The following is a 16183-nucleotide window of genomic DNA, read 5'->3' as shown; positions in this document are numbered from 1 at the left end:
TGGCAGATCTGTAGTGCGTTCCTCCAGGCTGCGCTCTGTGGTCACAGGGCACGCAAAGCTCCACTATTGATTAGGCCAAGGCCTACGTTTATAGACAAGAAAATGATTATACCTGGGCTACAACAACATAATGCAATGAGGAAAGTATTATTGTTATCAAGTGAATACACAAGTATTGTCCAGAGGGTGTAAACTGTGATGTAGCCTAATGATAATAACCTCACACCTCCTGTTTTGTTTCATGCATAAATAACGGCATAGGCCTACAGGCTAGGCCTGACTATGCATCCATGTTGATCAGTTTGGGTCTATTCCCTACAGTTTAGAAGGCCCAGAAATATACATTAGCAGGCCACCCATATGGTGTAGGCCTATTTTGTCAGGATATAGCCCGGAGTTAAGATAGGCATACTATAGGAAAATATAGGTTTATCCTTTCCAACTCCCGCCGTTAAAGAAAATAAGTGTTAATATGTGTCCAACAAGCTTTTGTAGTCTGGCTTTTCCTGGGACTCCACAAGATTTAAAAGGAGTAGCCGTGACAGCGGAGAGGCAAGGTGTGTACTTGCGCAACAGAACACTGAAGACAGACAGGCTTGAGATGTAGCCTAAGTTAGAAGCTTATGAAGAATGTTGTGATTGCTTTCAAGTGAGTGCAAAACTCTAGTCTAGGCTGTAAACTGCAGTGAATATCCTATGTCATTTGAATAACTTCTCAAAAGCCTGGCGTTTTGAATTCATATTGATTTTGAAATAACTGCATCTAGCCTACCATGTTGTTGTCATGTTGTGTTGCTACCATGTTGTTGTCATGTTGTGTTGCTACCATGTTGTTGTCATGTTGTGTTGCTACCATGCTGTGTTGTCATGTTGTGTTTCTACCATGCTGTGTTGTCATGTGTTGCTTCCATGCTATGTTGTTGTCTTAGGTCTCTCTTTATGTAGTGCTGTGGTGTCTCTCTTGTCGTGATATGTGTTTTGTCCTATATTATTATTTATTTTTTTATCCCAGCCCACGTCCAGTAGGAGGCCTTTTTCCTTTTGGCAGGCCGTCATTGTAAATAAGAATGTATTCTTAACTGACTTGCCTAGTTAAATAAGGGTTTTTAAAAAAGTATAAAAATCACCTGACTGATTGGACAACCATTTGGAACAGTTAAGTTTTTTCTCAGCAGTTTAGCCTACAAGGTCCAGGAACATTAGCAGGACAGTAACATGGTGTATAAGACTGACCTATAGGAGTGTCCTCACAACAAGGCTAACCTATAGGAGTGTCCTCACAACAAGGCTGACCTATAGGAGTGTCCTCACAACAAGGCTGACCTGTAGGAGTGTCCTCACAACAAGGCTGACCTATAGGAGTGTCCTCACAACAAGGCTGACCTATAGGAGTGTCCTCACAACAAGGCTGACCTATAGGAGTGTCCTCACAACAAGGCTGACCTGTAGGAGTGTCCTCACAACAAGGCTGACCTGTAGGGGCCAACCCTTTCCCTACACCCCTTCCTCTTAGCCTAGCACATGCGGTTGTCTAGGAAACTTGCTCTCCCAAAATGGTCAAGTTTCTCCTCCCTCACGCTGCTCAAAAGGAGGCTGTGAGCCAGACAAGCAGGAGGTTCTCGTCTGGGAGAGAGGAGGAGGAGGAGGAGGAGGAGGAGGAGGGAAAAGGTCCATCTGTGTTTTAAAACAAGTGTCTTGCCCAGAGATAATAGTGCTGCTCTGGGTTATAAATGATGCATTTTGTTCTCTTGGACCTGATAATGGAGGTTTAGGGGAAGGGGAGGAAAGTTCATCGCTCTCTTATCACGGCGCACTGGCATTTCTCCTTCAGCTGTAACATTTCATATCACATCTCGGCTCCTTTAGAGATGGAGCACCTTTTGTGGAGAGATACTGTACATTCCATTTCACCCTCTATATGCTCTGTGCTATATTCATTTGTATCCCATTTGGCACTTCTATAACCTGTTCCGTCAATAGCGATGGTTGTGATAGCTGCGTCTGTGAACTGATAGACATGGGGTTAGTATTGAACGTTGTCACAGCAGTCTCTTACTCTACTGTACACCTCTCTACGTAGATTGACATGGTTTCAATTGTTACCATTTTATGATATCAAGCGAATTGTTGTTTTTAAGCGAAAAATATTACATTGGATTGTATTTTGTTTCCAATTGTTACATTCAAGGGATAATAGGAAAGTGGTTTTATTAGTTGAAAAAATATTTAACCATGGAAATATGATTTATGTATATATACATATAACTAGAATATGTATAGGCGACCAAGGTAAGTCTTAGTTTTCAGTTGGTCACTGAACTAATATTCCTGTTTTAAATGGATACAGTCAAACCACTGTTAATCTGCAGCCACCTAACACTGTCATTTGTCATTTATGACCCTCACTGTAGAGAAATGATATTAAGTTAAATCCAAATTAGATGAAGTTCCATACCAGGAGATGTGGAGTACATTATTATATGGAAGAATATTTGAATACAAAGTCCATCATCCATTAGGAATCCACCATAGTTTTCAAACATTTTATACATTGAGATTTTGTGGTAACATTTCTGTGGTAACATTTCTGTGGTAACATTCTGAGTCCCTTGAATGCCATATTGCCACATAGAAAAGGATTCTATGGTTGAGTGATTGTTTACTACTGAACCTACTGCACCCACCATTCAGAACATACTTCACTGGCTCACATGGACTGAACTACGGTGTTACTGTATGTGGACTGTACCTATATAGATACCTCTTGAATGGAGGTGAGGGCAAATGTTCTTCATTTTAAAAACAGGTCATGTTGTTAGAGATCTAATAGTGGATTTATAAAAGAGGTGATGGGTTCAGCTTTGGGGTGTCTGTCTCTCACTCTCCCTCTCTCCCATCCCTCCACCATCTATTCTTTAAATCACACCAAGATGGCACCCTGCCACTGAGACACTGCTCATTAGCATTCCGAGCTATGCCAGTGAAGAGAGACGCAGTGACAGACGATGAGGTTCCCTATTCCTCTCTCTCTGTCCCTCTGTCCGCATAACAGCAAAACAAACAGATGCCAGCGTGGAGCATCTTGGGTGCTATCTGAGGAGGATCTCTCCACACACAAAGGGACATTCATTGGGCTGCCAAGTATCAGTGGAGACCAGAGAGAGCAGGAACAGACCCCAGAGTCTAGCGACAGATGATGATCTTATCGAAGGGGGAGGGGGTGGGGTGACTCTTTAGTCACATCATCAGTTGCCTCTTGCCAAGAACTGTGGCATTTCACTATTGGGTGTTGAGCGACGTTGAGGGGGACAGAGCGGGGTAGGGTTTGTCAGAGCCCCCTGTACTGGAGCTCACTGAAGGCCAATCTTTCTTCAGGCCTTGTCTTTGATTTGTGAGAAAGGGTTCAATACAGTGAGTGTTTATTTTTTACTTTGTCTTTAAGATTTATTAAGGAAATGAGCAGAGTGAGAAGATGAGAGTGTTGACACTTGAGTTGTAGTCTTTTAAAATAGTCTCAGTACCTCAGAGGAAAAGTTTGATAAACAGTAGTCATTTTGGCTGAGCTAAAGATTTCCCAAAGGAGGCTTCTTCGCTTTGACCATCCAAAATAACATAGATATCAGGGAGTATAGATTGTCCACAGACCCCATTTAGATAAAACCAGTTGTCTATTATCATAATGCATGTCTATATATTTGTTTTCTATAGATAGTGGACTCCTAAATGCTGGTGGCAAATGGAGAGATAAAGTATGAAGGCTTATTATTTTTCAGCTGGTGTTTTTGTTGAGGTCGGAGGATTGTATCTGCAACAGATGTGACACACCAGCTGGAAGCCAAGGTCCTCAGGCAACATTTGGTACGGGACACAAACAACTGGCACACAGACACTGTGTGAGGACCTCAAACCTCCAATTGAATTGTACCCCCCTCTCCCTTCTCTCTCACACACCTACTACCATCCCCCCATCTCATATCAACCAGAGAGAGGGGGGGAAGAGAGACAGAGAGAGAGAGTACTTTAACCACATGTACATCGTTACAACACTGTGTATATATATACTTAATATGACATTTGTAATGTCTTTATTTTTTTTGAACTTCTCTGAGTGTAATGTTTACTGTTCATTTTTATTGTTTATTTCACTTTTTTATATTCTCTATCTATTCCCATGCCAATAAAGCCCCTTGAATTGAATTGAATTGAATTGAGAGACTACCCGCCCGCTGGGGATGGCCGTAGCTAGCGGTCGGTGTGTCAACACTGCTAAACAGGAACTAGCATCCAAGTGGTTAAGGGCCTCGCTCTTATCAGAGGACAGACAGAATGCATCAAGCGGTGGCTGCATGCGCTCCTTCTCCCTTGCATCGCACTGAGGGAGCCTGCTGCCTCTGATGGTGGCCAGCTGTGCTCCAATGTTTAATCATTTCCCTCTTAATGAGCTTAGCCACTTTCCACCACACCGTCAGTAACGCAGTGGGCAACAGACAGAGCGGAGGAGGAGGACAGAGATAATCATCCCAGTTAATTCTTCCACAAAATAAAGTTTAGTAGCCTGTCTGGACATACAGTAGGCAGTGGTGTCATTGGTATCATACAGAAATGAACGTTTAGAGTATTGAGATGAGAATATTACTCTAGTTTTGGCATATATTTGTACATTTATCCAACATCAAGTAATTGTTGGGCTGTAATGTTCTTGAAATGTAGGTGTATTTTATAGCTGAGTGTGTAACTGATGGCATCAAAAGAGAATGAATTATTCCTAAAGAGAACTCTTCCTGACTCCAGGGTGTGATGTGACCCAGGTGTGTGTGATCTTTAGGAAACAACAACAACGTAGCCTATTGTTAGCGTAGCCACCCGTCACCCAATGTTGTTTACGCATGAGAAGGAGCACATTAGATGAAAGCATTTCCATACAAACAGACTGACACAATAGCGTGTCACAGATACAAGGCTGATATTTACAGAATAGACCTCGTCTGAATAGGTCATTATATCACAGGAGTGTTATTATAAAGTTCAGTGATCATTTCACTTCACTCAACATGCACAGAATACATACCCAGAATACATACCCAGAATACTGATTAGCTACAACATCAGTGTACATCTAGGTTAAAATGTTGCAAACTATAAATGTATGGTTCATACATGTGCGGTAACTACAGTAAGAACGCATCAACTATGAGAAATACATGAATAACTTCTGGGTCTGTATAGATTGTGCCGTACTGTATATTGCATTCACTTTACAGTAACAGAGGCGGGAAGATTATATGAAAATGTGCCTCAATAAAAGGGTGATAAGTTAGAGTGCTGAAGACAATCATAACACTTGGGCTCAGTCAGAGGGAGAGTAGACGTTCACAGGAAGATAAAGCAGATAGTGCTTGAGGGGGGAAATGTGCACTTGAGAGGCCTGCATGACTTTTCTCTCCCCCAGAAACCCAGCGGTGACCACGCTACGGCCCCAATTATCATAACTATTTGATTAATCACTGTCCCAAAAAAGTACACTGAATCTAAGAGATAAGATAGCGGGGGTGTTTTAGCTAGTTGCGCTAACAGTGCTATCCTGTTACACAGTTCATTAAGTGTAGCTGTGCACAACACTAACAAGGGGCCTAGCTTCTTCCTGGATGAATCCGCTGCCTTTCTCGCTGCCTGCCAGTCACTGAGCCTGGCCCTGAGATGTCTCACAGAGATTATCTCTAGAAGACACCTTTCAGGCAAGGTTACCAGCCTGTTTTGATTTGTTTGGATTTGAAACCCTCCAACTGATGATGATGATGATGATGGATTCATTATTTTGGCTTTAGAAGCAGATGGCTTAACCTGCACTGTTTAGGTTTTTATGGACATGAGGGACTGTAGATCTATATGCATGGGGGAAAGAAATAGTCATCTGTCAATGTGCCCTTGAGCAAGGCACTTAACCTTCATTTGTGCCGGGGGTGCCGTACTACTCTGGCTGACCCTGTAAAACAACACATTTCACTGCACCTATCTTGGGCATGTAACAATAAAACATATTTTTTTATGGATATGATTATTTGTCCATTGTAAAAATGATATGTATGTAGAAAAAAATACCAAATAGCAGGACACTTCACAAGATGGCTATCACAGAAAAAGAAAGAGGAGCACTTTTGCAATGATCTTTGAGGTTTATTTAAGTACAAATTCTACAAATGACTGTGTTTTGTAGGGAACTGGAGGATTTGGCTGACTGTTTTGAGATTCCTGGTGTTTTATGATATGCTGACTGTTTCGATGCTTGGTGTTTTATAGGAGAGCTGGAGGATTTGGCTGACTGTTTTGAGATTCCTGGTGTTTTATGATATGGTGACTGTTTCGATGCTTGGTGTTTTATAGGAGAGCTGGAGGATTTGGCTGACTGTTTTGAGATTCCTGGTGTTTTATGATATGGTGACTGTTTCGATGCTTGGTGTTTTATAGGAGAGCTGGAGGATTTGGCTGACTGTTTTGAGATTCCTGGTGTTTTATGATATGGTGACTGTTTCGATGCTTGGTGTTTTCTAGGAGAGCTGGAGGATTTGGCTGACTGTTTTGAGATTCCTGGTGTTTTATGATATGGTGACTGTTTCGATGCTTGGTGTTTTCTAGGAGAGCTGGAGGATTTGGCTGACTGTTTTGAGATTCCTGGTGTTTTATGATATGGTGACTGTTTCGATGCTTGGTGTTTTATAGGAGAGCTGGAGGATTTGGCTGACTGTTTTGAGATTCCTGGTGTTTTATGATATGGTGACTGTTTCGATGCTTGGTGTTTTATAGGAGAGCTGGAGGATTTGGCTGACTGTTTTGAGATTCCTGGTGTTTTATGATATGGTGACTGTTTTGATGCTTGGTGTTTTATAGGAGAGCTGGAGGATTTGGCTGACTGTTTTGAGATTCCTGGTGTTTTATGATATGGTGACTGTTTCGATGCTTGGTGTTTTCTAGGAGAGCTGGAGGATTTGGCTGACTGTTTTGAGATTCCTGGTGTTTTATGATATGGTGACTGTTTCGATGCTTGGTGTTTTCTAGGAGAGCTGGAGGATTTGGCTGACTGTTTTGAGATTCCTGGTGTTTTATGATATGGTGACTGTTTCGATGCTTGGTGTTTTCTAGGAGAGCTGGAGGATTTGTCTGACTGTTTTGAGATTCCTGGTGTTTTATGATATGGTGACTGTTTCGATGCTTGGTGTTTTCTAGGGAACTGGAGGATTTGGCTGACTGTTTTGAGATTCCTGGTGTTTTATGATATGGTGACTGTTTCGATGCTTGGTGTTTTCTAGGAGAGCTGGATGCGTTCCACAAGGATGGAGAGCGCCGTATCCACAGCCGGCAGCAGCTCCCTGTGGGAACCACATGGGGACCTTTCAACGGGAAGATCGAGATGAACATCGATGGCAGCGGCATGGTAGGTCATGCTTTTAATGTCTGTCTCTTTCTTTCACTTATTCTGTCAGAGTCACATTGTTACTGGGGCTGCTCTGGGAACATGAAAAAACAGAGAATACCATCAAATTATCTGTCACCCATTTTCCCAAGACTTTGGTCCGTAACCTAACCTTCACTTTCCTAAAAAAGTTAGTATTTTTAGTTCACTAGTCATCTGTCGTTCCTAGAGGCCTTGCTCGCCAGGCTACTTGCAAATTCCTTCCACCAGTACAATACAGTGAGAGTGAGTGGGTAGGGGTAAAGCCTGTTCTACTGGAAGGAGGAGGCAACCAATTCCCATGATAGAGTCAGACCCATAGAGTTGACTGTTCAGGGATCAAATTGGCCCTCACAAAAGGCTTTGATGTGCATTCATTTCAACCATTTAATCTGCATATTTTACGACTAAACACTTTAATTGGTGAATTTTTTAGTTGAGTCCAGACCCTCGATTCAATGAACTAACGATCCATTATATTTGATGTTACTATTCTCACCCCAGCTTTACACCAATCAGCTGGCCCCGGTTGTCTCAAGAAGTCCCAGTGAAGTTCCTCTTTAACGGCTGGAAAATATGTTGACCTGGTGCTCTGGTGAAATGACGAGTCCTCCAGGGTTTTGATATTTCATTTTGCATTTGGATTAATTAAGAAAATTCTTATTAAAAATTGTAACCAATCTCACGTTCATCCTGTTAAGAAACATAAGGAAAAGTCCACGAGGATTTTAGACTCAGAGGCCCTGCCCGTTCTTGTGGATTTCTTTAACCCTATAACTTTATTAAATCATTCTCTGAGCTGTTTCTGACTGTTTTCTAAGCTCCCCTCACGGTTCTAAAGTCATCAATGGCTTTAAATATTTCATCTAACCATGAAATATGGACTCTTTTCGGGTCCAGGCCTGTTATCCTCAAGCAAAGAGTGATTCTAAGGATGAACACCTCAAGCCACTACTGTGCATGACATGCAAATATAGTTCTCTTCCATTTTTGCATGAATTTACATGAAAGGTGGGTAGCCAATGTGACAGTCTATTGCCCTCGTAGTGAACAACTAGTGTCAAATGCATCCTCATATAGTTGAGATGCAGTTATCAGAGTATTTGTACTAAAGGTTTCCTACATTTGTATACTTCATAAACATGAAGTTAAGATGCAGTAAGTAACGCTGCGTGCTGAACTAAATACATTTTAAAACTGTTCACATTCTAAGAGACTGAGCTGTTGGACAATATTGTAATGTTGTTAGTCACAGCCCTCTGCATTCGCCTGAATCCTTCCCTGAGATCCTCCTATCTTCATGTGTCTAACTGAGCCAGGTGCTAGGCTTCTACCTGTAATGGGTTGTGGAGGGGTTACAAAGAATTTAACATCTTCTCTCAATTAAAGGTAGATGAAGAGCTCTCTGGCATATTGCCTTTAAGGATATCTCCTGTGTGTGTCTATTCTCATGGGTACATAAGCTATGCTTCGCTGCTTGCCCTCCTCTCCTCTCTCTTCTCTTAGTCTCAGTCATCTCTCAAATGAGCTGCTGGCTGTTAGCAGCTTCTCACAATACCTCATTAAAGCCTAGCTGAATTCGAGTAAGGTATTTTGGTTTTATTGAGCTGCCTGTTTTACTGTGATACGAACATACTTCATATTTGCCAAACCTATAGATAAACAAGAAAGCTGGCAATCAATTCCCTCCTATTTCCATCAGTGACTCATCTTACACTGCACGGCTTGTATTACCAACCACCTGGTTGTTAAGGAGTTTTGCTGGTATATATACAGTAGTACTGTAAAAACCCCATTGGCAACTTCCCCAGAAAGGTATTTTAGCTCCTGTTTTCTAGTGAGGGAGGAAAGGGACTTAGTTGTATTCTGCTTCTTAACAATACTGCCATTAAAAGACAGAACGCAGCTCTAATGTCTCACCCAACCAGAGAAAGCCTTAGGAGGTGAAATAAAATAGGGACTAAGAGAAAAGAGCAATGTGAGGGAGAAAGAAAAGAGAAAGCTGGGTAGTTTTGATGCATGTCAGACCAGCCTCGTGTTCCTCTACAGGGTCAGGAAGGCAGTATAAAGCATTTGAAGGTAGAAATAAACCCTGATTGTTTCATGGGTCTCTACTTCATTCACCCAAGAGTGGCTCTCAGTCATTCTCATGAAGTATGACCTGTAGGGACTATTAAATCTCTTCACTCTGTGTTAGATTGTGAAACCACAGAGGTGAATGAATTACCCAATGGAATGGCAGCTCTAAGGCATTAATGTCACCTGTCTTTCTCTCTCACACTTTGAAATCCAAGCTGGAAACACGTGACCTTCTCGTGTGATATTGATATGCCCTCGATGGAATGGAAAAGGGTCTTTCAGACACGTCACTCGCAGACTTCTGTATTTAGATCAAGGCGTCTTCCATGATTGTAGCATACATTCAAAGTTAGCTAGTACTGTAAGCCATGCGGTCTCACCACTTGAAAAAGTCCCATGATGCAGAGATTCATTGTGATTATTCCATAAAGCTTGCACTTGTGGTGCTGTCCATCCTAGTAGTAGCAGAGATTGTCAGGGCTGGCCAGTTGTGAGTCTGATGATTACACCAATGAGGAGCGTAGTGTTCAGGAGTCAGAGTGGACAAGTGGTAACTGCATGCAAACTGTGTTAGCTAGCTGAGCTAAAGCCTAGGATTCAAGATGGAGGAGCTAATGCGATTCTTCAGGTCTCAGGCAAGGTTTCTCATCACCAGTGGTGTAGTGGAGGATAAGCACAGTTTATGCACCTTTTTTTATTAATTGAGCGAGCGTTTATCCATTTATTGCCAGAAAATGTGTTGGTTACTGGTGTTACTTTATTCAGCGTTGGTCAGCGTTTACTTTTGGGGGGGTTGAACAAAGCTAGATCAGCTTTAATATTCAGGGTTGATTTTGGGTTCTATCTATTTAATTGTTTGCATCATTTAAAATCGCCCTTTTTTTTTTGTTACACTACCACCCCTCCCCTGATTGGAGTAAACTAACGGACTACATTTTTCCATTGCAAAAATGTGAACACAAAGCAGACCAAACCCCTGCTCTGTCAAATGTGTGCTATAGCTGAAAATAAATCAATAAATCAATGTGACTCTGGGTGACAACATAATGATGTATGTTTCTAATATTAGGGCTGTTATCCTGTTTTGTTTTCTTACCACGATACTTACGAGTTTTTTAATTATTAAAAAAAATATATATTTCACCTTTATTTAACCAGGTAGGCCAGTTGAGAACAAGTTCTCATTTACAACTGCGACTTGGCCAAGATAAAGCAAAGCAGTGAGACAGAAACAACACAGAGTTTCACATGGGATAAACAAACGTACAGTCAATGACACAGACAGAGTATGGCGATACTGGTATCATCCCGACAGCTATTTTCACTCATATGTACAGTACATGTAGTCAAATAATTATACATATATTCCTAATTTACCATTTGGCTCAGGGTTTTTCAGATCCCCTAACAATACAGTTTGCAGGTCTAGCTGAACCCTGATATAAAAGAGAGCTACCTACCTTTTTTTTACCACTACATCATGTCAGCTTATCCAACCACATCCATTCCATAGTTGGGTGAGAGGTGGTGAGTCAGTAGTGCTGGTCCCCAGACAGAGGCAGCAGGCAGAGGGACCTTGGCGGTCCCATCTACTGTGGCTCTAGGTAAGTCTGCTGTGGGTCTCTATGGGCTACTGTGGCTCTGCTGTGGGTCTACTGTGGCTCTCTATGGGTCTACTGTGGCTCTCTATGGGTCTACTGTGGATCTCTATGGGTCTGCTGTGTCTCAGCTGTGGGTCTCTATGAGTCTACTGTGGCTCTGCTGTGGGTCTCTATGGGTCTACTGTGGCTCTCTATGGGTCTAATGTGGTTCTCTATGGGTCTACTGTGGCTCTCAGTGGGTCTACTGTGGCTCTGCTGTGGGTCTCTATGGGTCTCAGTGGGTCTTCTGTGAGTCTCTATGGGCCTACTGTGGCTCTGCTGTGGGTCTCTATTGGTCTACTGTGGCTCTCTATGGGTCTACTGTGGGTCTGCTGTGGGTCTCTATGGGTCTACTGTGGCTCTGCTGTGGGTCTCTATGGATCTACTGTGGCTCTCTATGGGTCTACTGTGGCTCTCTATGGGTCTCAGTGGGTCTGCTGTGGCTCTCAGTGGGTCTACTGTGGCTCTATGGGTCTACTGTGGCTCTGCTGTGGGTCTCTATGGGTCTACTGTGGCTCTCTATGGGTCTACTGTGGGTCTCTATGGGTCTCAGTGGGTCTGCTGTGGCTCTCAGTGGGTCTACTGTGGGTCTCTGTGTCTACTGTGTGTTTCTATGGGTCTGCTGTGGGTCTCTATGGGTCTACTGTGGCTCTGCTGTGGGTCTCTATGGGTCTACTGTGGCTCTGCTGTTGGTCTCTATGGGTCTACTGTGGCTCTCTATGGGTCTAATGTAGTTCTCTATGGGTCTACTGTGGCTCTGCTGTGGGTCTCTGGGTCTATTGTGGCTCTCTATGGGTCTACTGTGGCTCGGCTGTGGGTCTCTGGGTCTATTGTGGCTCTCTATGGGTCTACTGTGGCTCTGCTGTGGGTCTCTGGGTCTATTGTGGCTCTCTATGGGTCTACTGTGGCTCTCTATGGGTCTACTGTGGCTCTCTATGGGTCTACTGTGGCTCTCTATGGGTCTACTCTGGGTCAGCTGTGGCTCTCTATGGGTCTGCTATGGTTCTACTGTGGCTTTATGGGTCTACTGTGGGTCTATATGGGTCTCTGTGGGTCTACTGTGGTTCTCTATGGGTCTACTGTGGCTCTCTATGGGTCTACTGTGGGTCTATATGGGTCTACTGTGGCTCTCTATAGGTCTACTGTGGGTCTCTATTGGTCTACTGTGGGTTTACTGTGGCTCTCTGGGTCTATTGTGGCTCTCTATGGGTCTACCGTGGCTCTCTATGGGTCTACTGTGGCTTTCTATGGGTCTACTGTGGGTCTCAATGGGTCTACTCTGGGTCGGCTGTGGCTCGCTATGGGTCTGCTATGGTTCTACTGTGGCATTATGGGTCTACTGCGGGTCTACTGTGGTTCTCTGTGGGTCTACTGTGGCTCTCTATGGGTTTACTGTGGGTCTCTATGGGTCTACTGTGGGTTTACTGTGGCCCTCTATGGGTATACTGTGGCTCTCTATGGGTCTACTCTGTCTCTACTGTGGGTTTCTATGGGTCTACTGTGGCTCTCTATGGGTCTGCTGTGGCTCTCTATGGGTCTAATGTGGTGCTCTATGGGACTACTGTGGCTCTCAGTAGGTCTTCTGTGGGTCTACTGTGGCTCTCTATGGGTCTACTGTGGGTCTCAGTGGGTCTGCTGTGGGTCTCTATGGATCTATTGTGGCTCTCTATGGGTCTACTGTGGGTCACTATGGGTCTCAGTGCATCTGCTGTGGGTCTCTATGGGTGTACTATGGGACTACTGTGGCTCTCTATGGGTCTACTGTGGGTCTCTATGGGTCTACTATGGATCTCTGTGGGTCTACTTTGACTATGGGTCTGCTATGGTTCTACTGTGGCTCTGGCTCTACTGTGGGTCTTCTGTGGGTCTCTGTGGGTCTACTGTGGCTCTCTATGGGTCTACTGTGACTCTCTATGTGTCTACTGTGGCTCTCTATAGGTCTACTGTGGGTCTCTATGGGTCTACTCTGGGTCAACTGTGGCTCTCTATGGGTCTGCTGTGTGTCTCTATGGGTCTACTGTGGGTCTCTATGTGTCTACTGTGTGTCTGATGTGGGGCTCTTTGGGTCTACTGTGGGTCTGCTGTGGGTCTCTATGGGTCTCAGAGGGTCTGCTGTGGGTTTCTGTGGGTTTACTGTGTCTCTGCTGTGGTTCTCTATGGGTCTACTGTGGGTCTCTATGGGTCTCTGTGAGTCTACTATGGGTCTCCGTGGGTCTACTATGGGTCTCTGTAGGTCTACTGTGTGTCTGATGTGGGTCTCTGTGGGTCTGCTGTGGGTCTCTATATGTCTACTGTGGGTCTACTATGGGTCTCTGTGGGTCTACTATGGGTCTCTGTGGGTCTACTATGGGTCTCTGTGGGTCTACTATGGGTCTCTGTGGGTCTACTATGGCTCTCTATGGGTCTACTGTGGCTCTTTATTGGTCTACTGTGGCTCTCTATGGGTCTACTGTGGCTCTTTATGGGTCTATTGTGGCTCTCTATGGGTCTACCGTGGCTCTCTATGGGTCTACTGTGGCTTTCTATGGGTCTACTGTGGGTCTCAATGGGTCTACTCTGGGTCGGCTGTGGCTCGCTATGGGTCTGCTATGGTTCTACTGTGGCATTATGGGTCTACTGCGGGTCTACTGTGGTTCTCTGTGGGTCTACTGTGGTTCTCTATGGGTCTACTGTGGCTCTCTATGGGTCTACTGTGGGTCTCTATGGGTCTACTGTGGGTTTACTGTGGCCCTCTATGGGTATACTGTGGCTCTCTATGGGTCTACTCTGTCTCTACTGTGGGTTTCTATGGGTCTACTGTGGCTCTCTATGGGTCTGCTGTGGCTCTCTATGGGTCTAATGTGGTGCTCTATGGGACTACTGTGGCTCTCAGTAGGTCTTCTGTGGGTCTACTGTGGCTCTCTATGGGTCTACTGTGGGTCTCAGTGGGTCTGCTGTCGGTCTCTATGGATCTATTGTGGCTCTCTATGGGTCTACTGTGGGTCACTATGGGTCTCAGTGCATCTGCTGTGGGTCTCTATGGGTGTACTATGGGACTACTGTGGCTCTCTATGGGTCTACTGTGGGTCTCTATGGGTCTACTATGGATCTCTGTGGGTCTACTTTGACTATGGGTCTGCTATGGTTCTACTGTGGCTCTGGCTCTACTGTGGGTCTTCTGTGGGTCTCTGTGGGTCTACTGTGGCTCTCTATGGGTCTACTGTGACTCTCTATGTGTCTACTGTGGCTCTCTATAGGTCTACTGTGGGTCTCTATGGGTCTACTCTGGGTCAACTGTGGCTCTCTATGGGTCTGCTGTGTGTCTCTATGGGTCTACTGTGGGTCTCTATGTGTCTACTGTGTGTCTGATGTGGGGCTCTTTGGGTCTACTGTGGGTCTGCTGTGGGTCTCTATGGGTCTCAGAGGGTCTGCTGTGGGTTTCTGTGGGTTTACTGTGTCTCTGCTGTGGTTCTCTATGGGTCTACTGTGGGTCTCTATGGGTCTCTGTGAGTCTACTATGGGTCTCCGTGGGTCTACTATGGGTCTCTGTAGGTCTACTGTGTGTCTGATGTGGGTCTCTGTGGGTCTCTATGTGTCTACTGTGGGTCTACTATGGGTCTCTGTGGGTCTACTATGGGTCTCTGTGGGTCTACTATGGGTCTCTATGGGTCTACTGTGGCTCTTTATTGGTCTACTGTGGCTCTCTATGGGTCTACTGTGGCTCTTTATGGGTCTACTGTGGGTCTCTGTGTCTACTGTGTGTCTGATGTGGGGCTCTTTGGGTCTGCTGTGGGTCTCTTTGGGTCTACTGTGGGTCTGCTGTGGGTCTCTATGGGTCTCAGAGGGTCTGCTGTGGGTCTCTATGGGTCTACTGTGGGTCTAATGTGGGTCTACTGTGGCTCTCAATGGGTCTACTGTGGGTCTCATATGGGTCTACTGTAGATCTCATGTGGGTCTACTGTGGCTCTCAATGGGTCTACTGTGGCTCTTTTTGGGTCTACTGTAGGTCTCTATGGGTCTCCTGTGAGTCTGCTGTGGGTCTCTATGGGTCACCTGTGGGTCTGCTGTGGGTCTCTATGAGTCTACTCTGGGTCTCTATGACTAGGGAGTGATGGATGATGCTGGGGGAGAATAGTGGTACATTACAGTTGTCAAGGCGGGACTAGCAGACAAGAGGAAAGTGAGAGAAAAACAGGGGGGAAGAGCATGACAGGTAATCTGGACATCTGTAGGACAGAGATAGGGTCACATCTCCAGCCTTTATCAAAGAGGAAAGCAGATTTCACAGCTGATGGAAGGCCGTGGCAGCAGCCCCATGCTGCAGGGGTGCTGGGTTTGTTGTGAGGTACTGTAGCTATCCACACACAGCCTGCTGCTGCTGTAGGGACCTGTTAACAGACACACACACCTCTGGCTAGACACTCCAACCAACGTTGTTCTTCATGCTTTATCAGTGTTAGATGATCACACTAGGTCTAAATGTCCCTCCATTTTTCCCAATTGATATTGTCTTCAAAGAAAGAAATATAATGCCGGAATATAATGACGGAATACGTTGAACTGATTTCAGGTTCTCAGTGCGTTGTATCAACTATACAAATAGAATGTTCTCTCAATAAATGATTTATCCCAGAAGGACACAGGTTTTTGGCCTTTCTAGGGAGTTTTTCCTAGGGAGTTTTTCCTAGCCACCGTGCTTCTTTCACATGCATTGCTTGCTGTTTGGGGTTTTAGGCTGGGTTTCTGTACAGCACTTTGAGATATCAGCTGATGTACGAAGGGCTATATAAATAAATTTGATTTGATTTGATTAAACAAAGTAATTGCCTAAGGTTGGAGTATTGTGTAGTGTGTGTAAAGGAGAGGGAGAGGGCACAGAGAGAGAGGGAGAGGGCCCAGAGAGAGAGGGAGAGAGAGAGAGAGAGAGAGAGGCAGAGGGCCCAGAGAGAGAGAGAGAGAGGCAGAGGGCCCAGAGAGAGAGAGAGAGAGGCAGAGGGCCCAGAGAGAGAGAGAGAGAGGCAGAGGGCCCAGAGAGAGA

At 44.7% G+C, this 16183-nt stretch overlaps 1 protein-coding gene across 1 annotated transcript in view; it reads left to right on the top strand.

Moving 5' to 3' along the window:
• LOC106579057 (zinc finger protein ZFPM2) overlaps nucleotides 1-16183 on the top strand; it is a 191272-nt gene that overhangs the window by 111730 nt on the left and 63359 nt on the right. Inside the window, exon 4 of the mRNA XM_045701935.2 lies at nucleotides 7305-7429. Coding sequence (XP_045557891.2) covers nucleotides 7305-7429 — 125 coding nt within the window. The remainder of the gene's footprint in view (nucleotides 1-7304; nucleotides 7430-16183) is intronic.

Source organism: Salmo salar, chromosome 02 (assembly GCF_965601325.2).
Source record: "Salmo salar chromosome 02, fSalSal1, whole genome shotgun sequence".
NCBI classification, from domain to species: Eukaryota; Metazoa; Chordata; class Actinopteri; order Salmoniformes; family Salmonidae; genus Salmo; species Salmo salar.
Note: the sequence above shows the minus strand (reverse complement) of the source record. Positions and strands in the feature narration are given on the sequence as shown.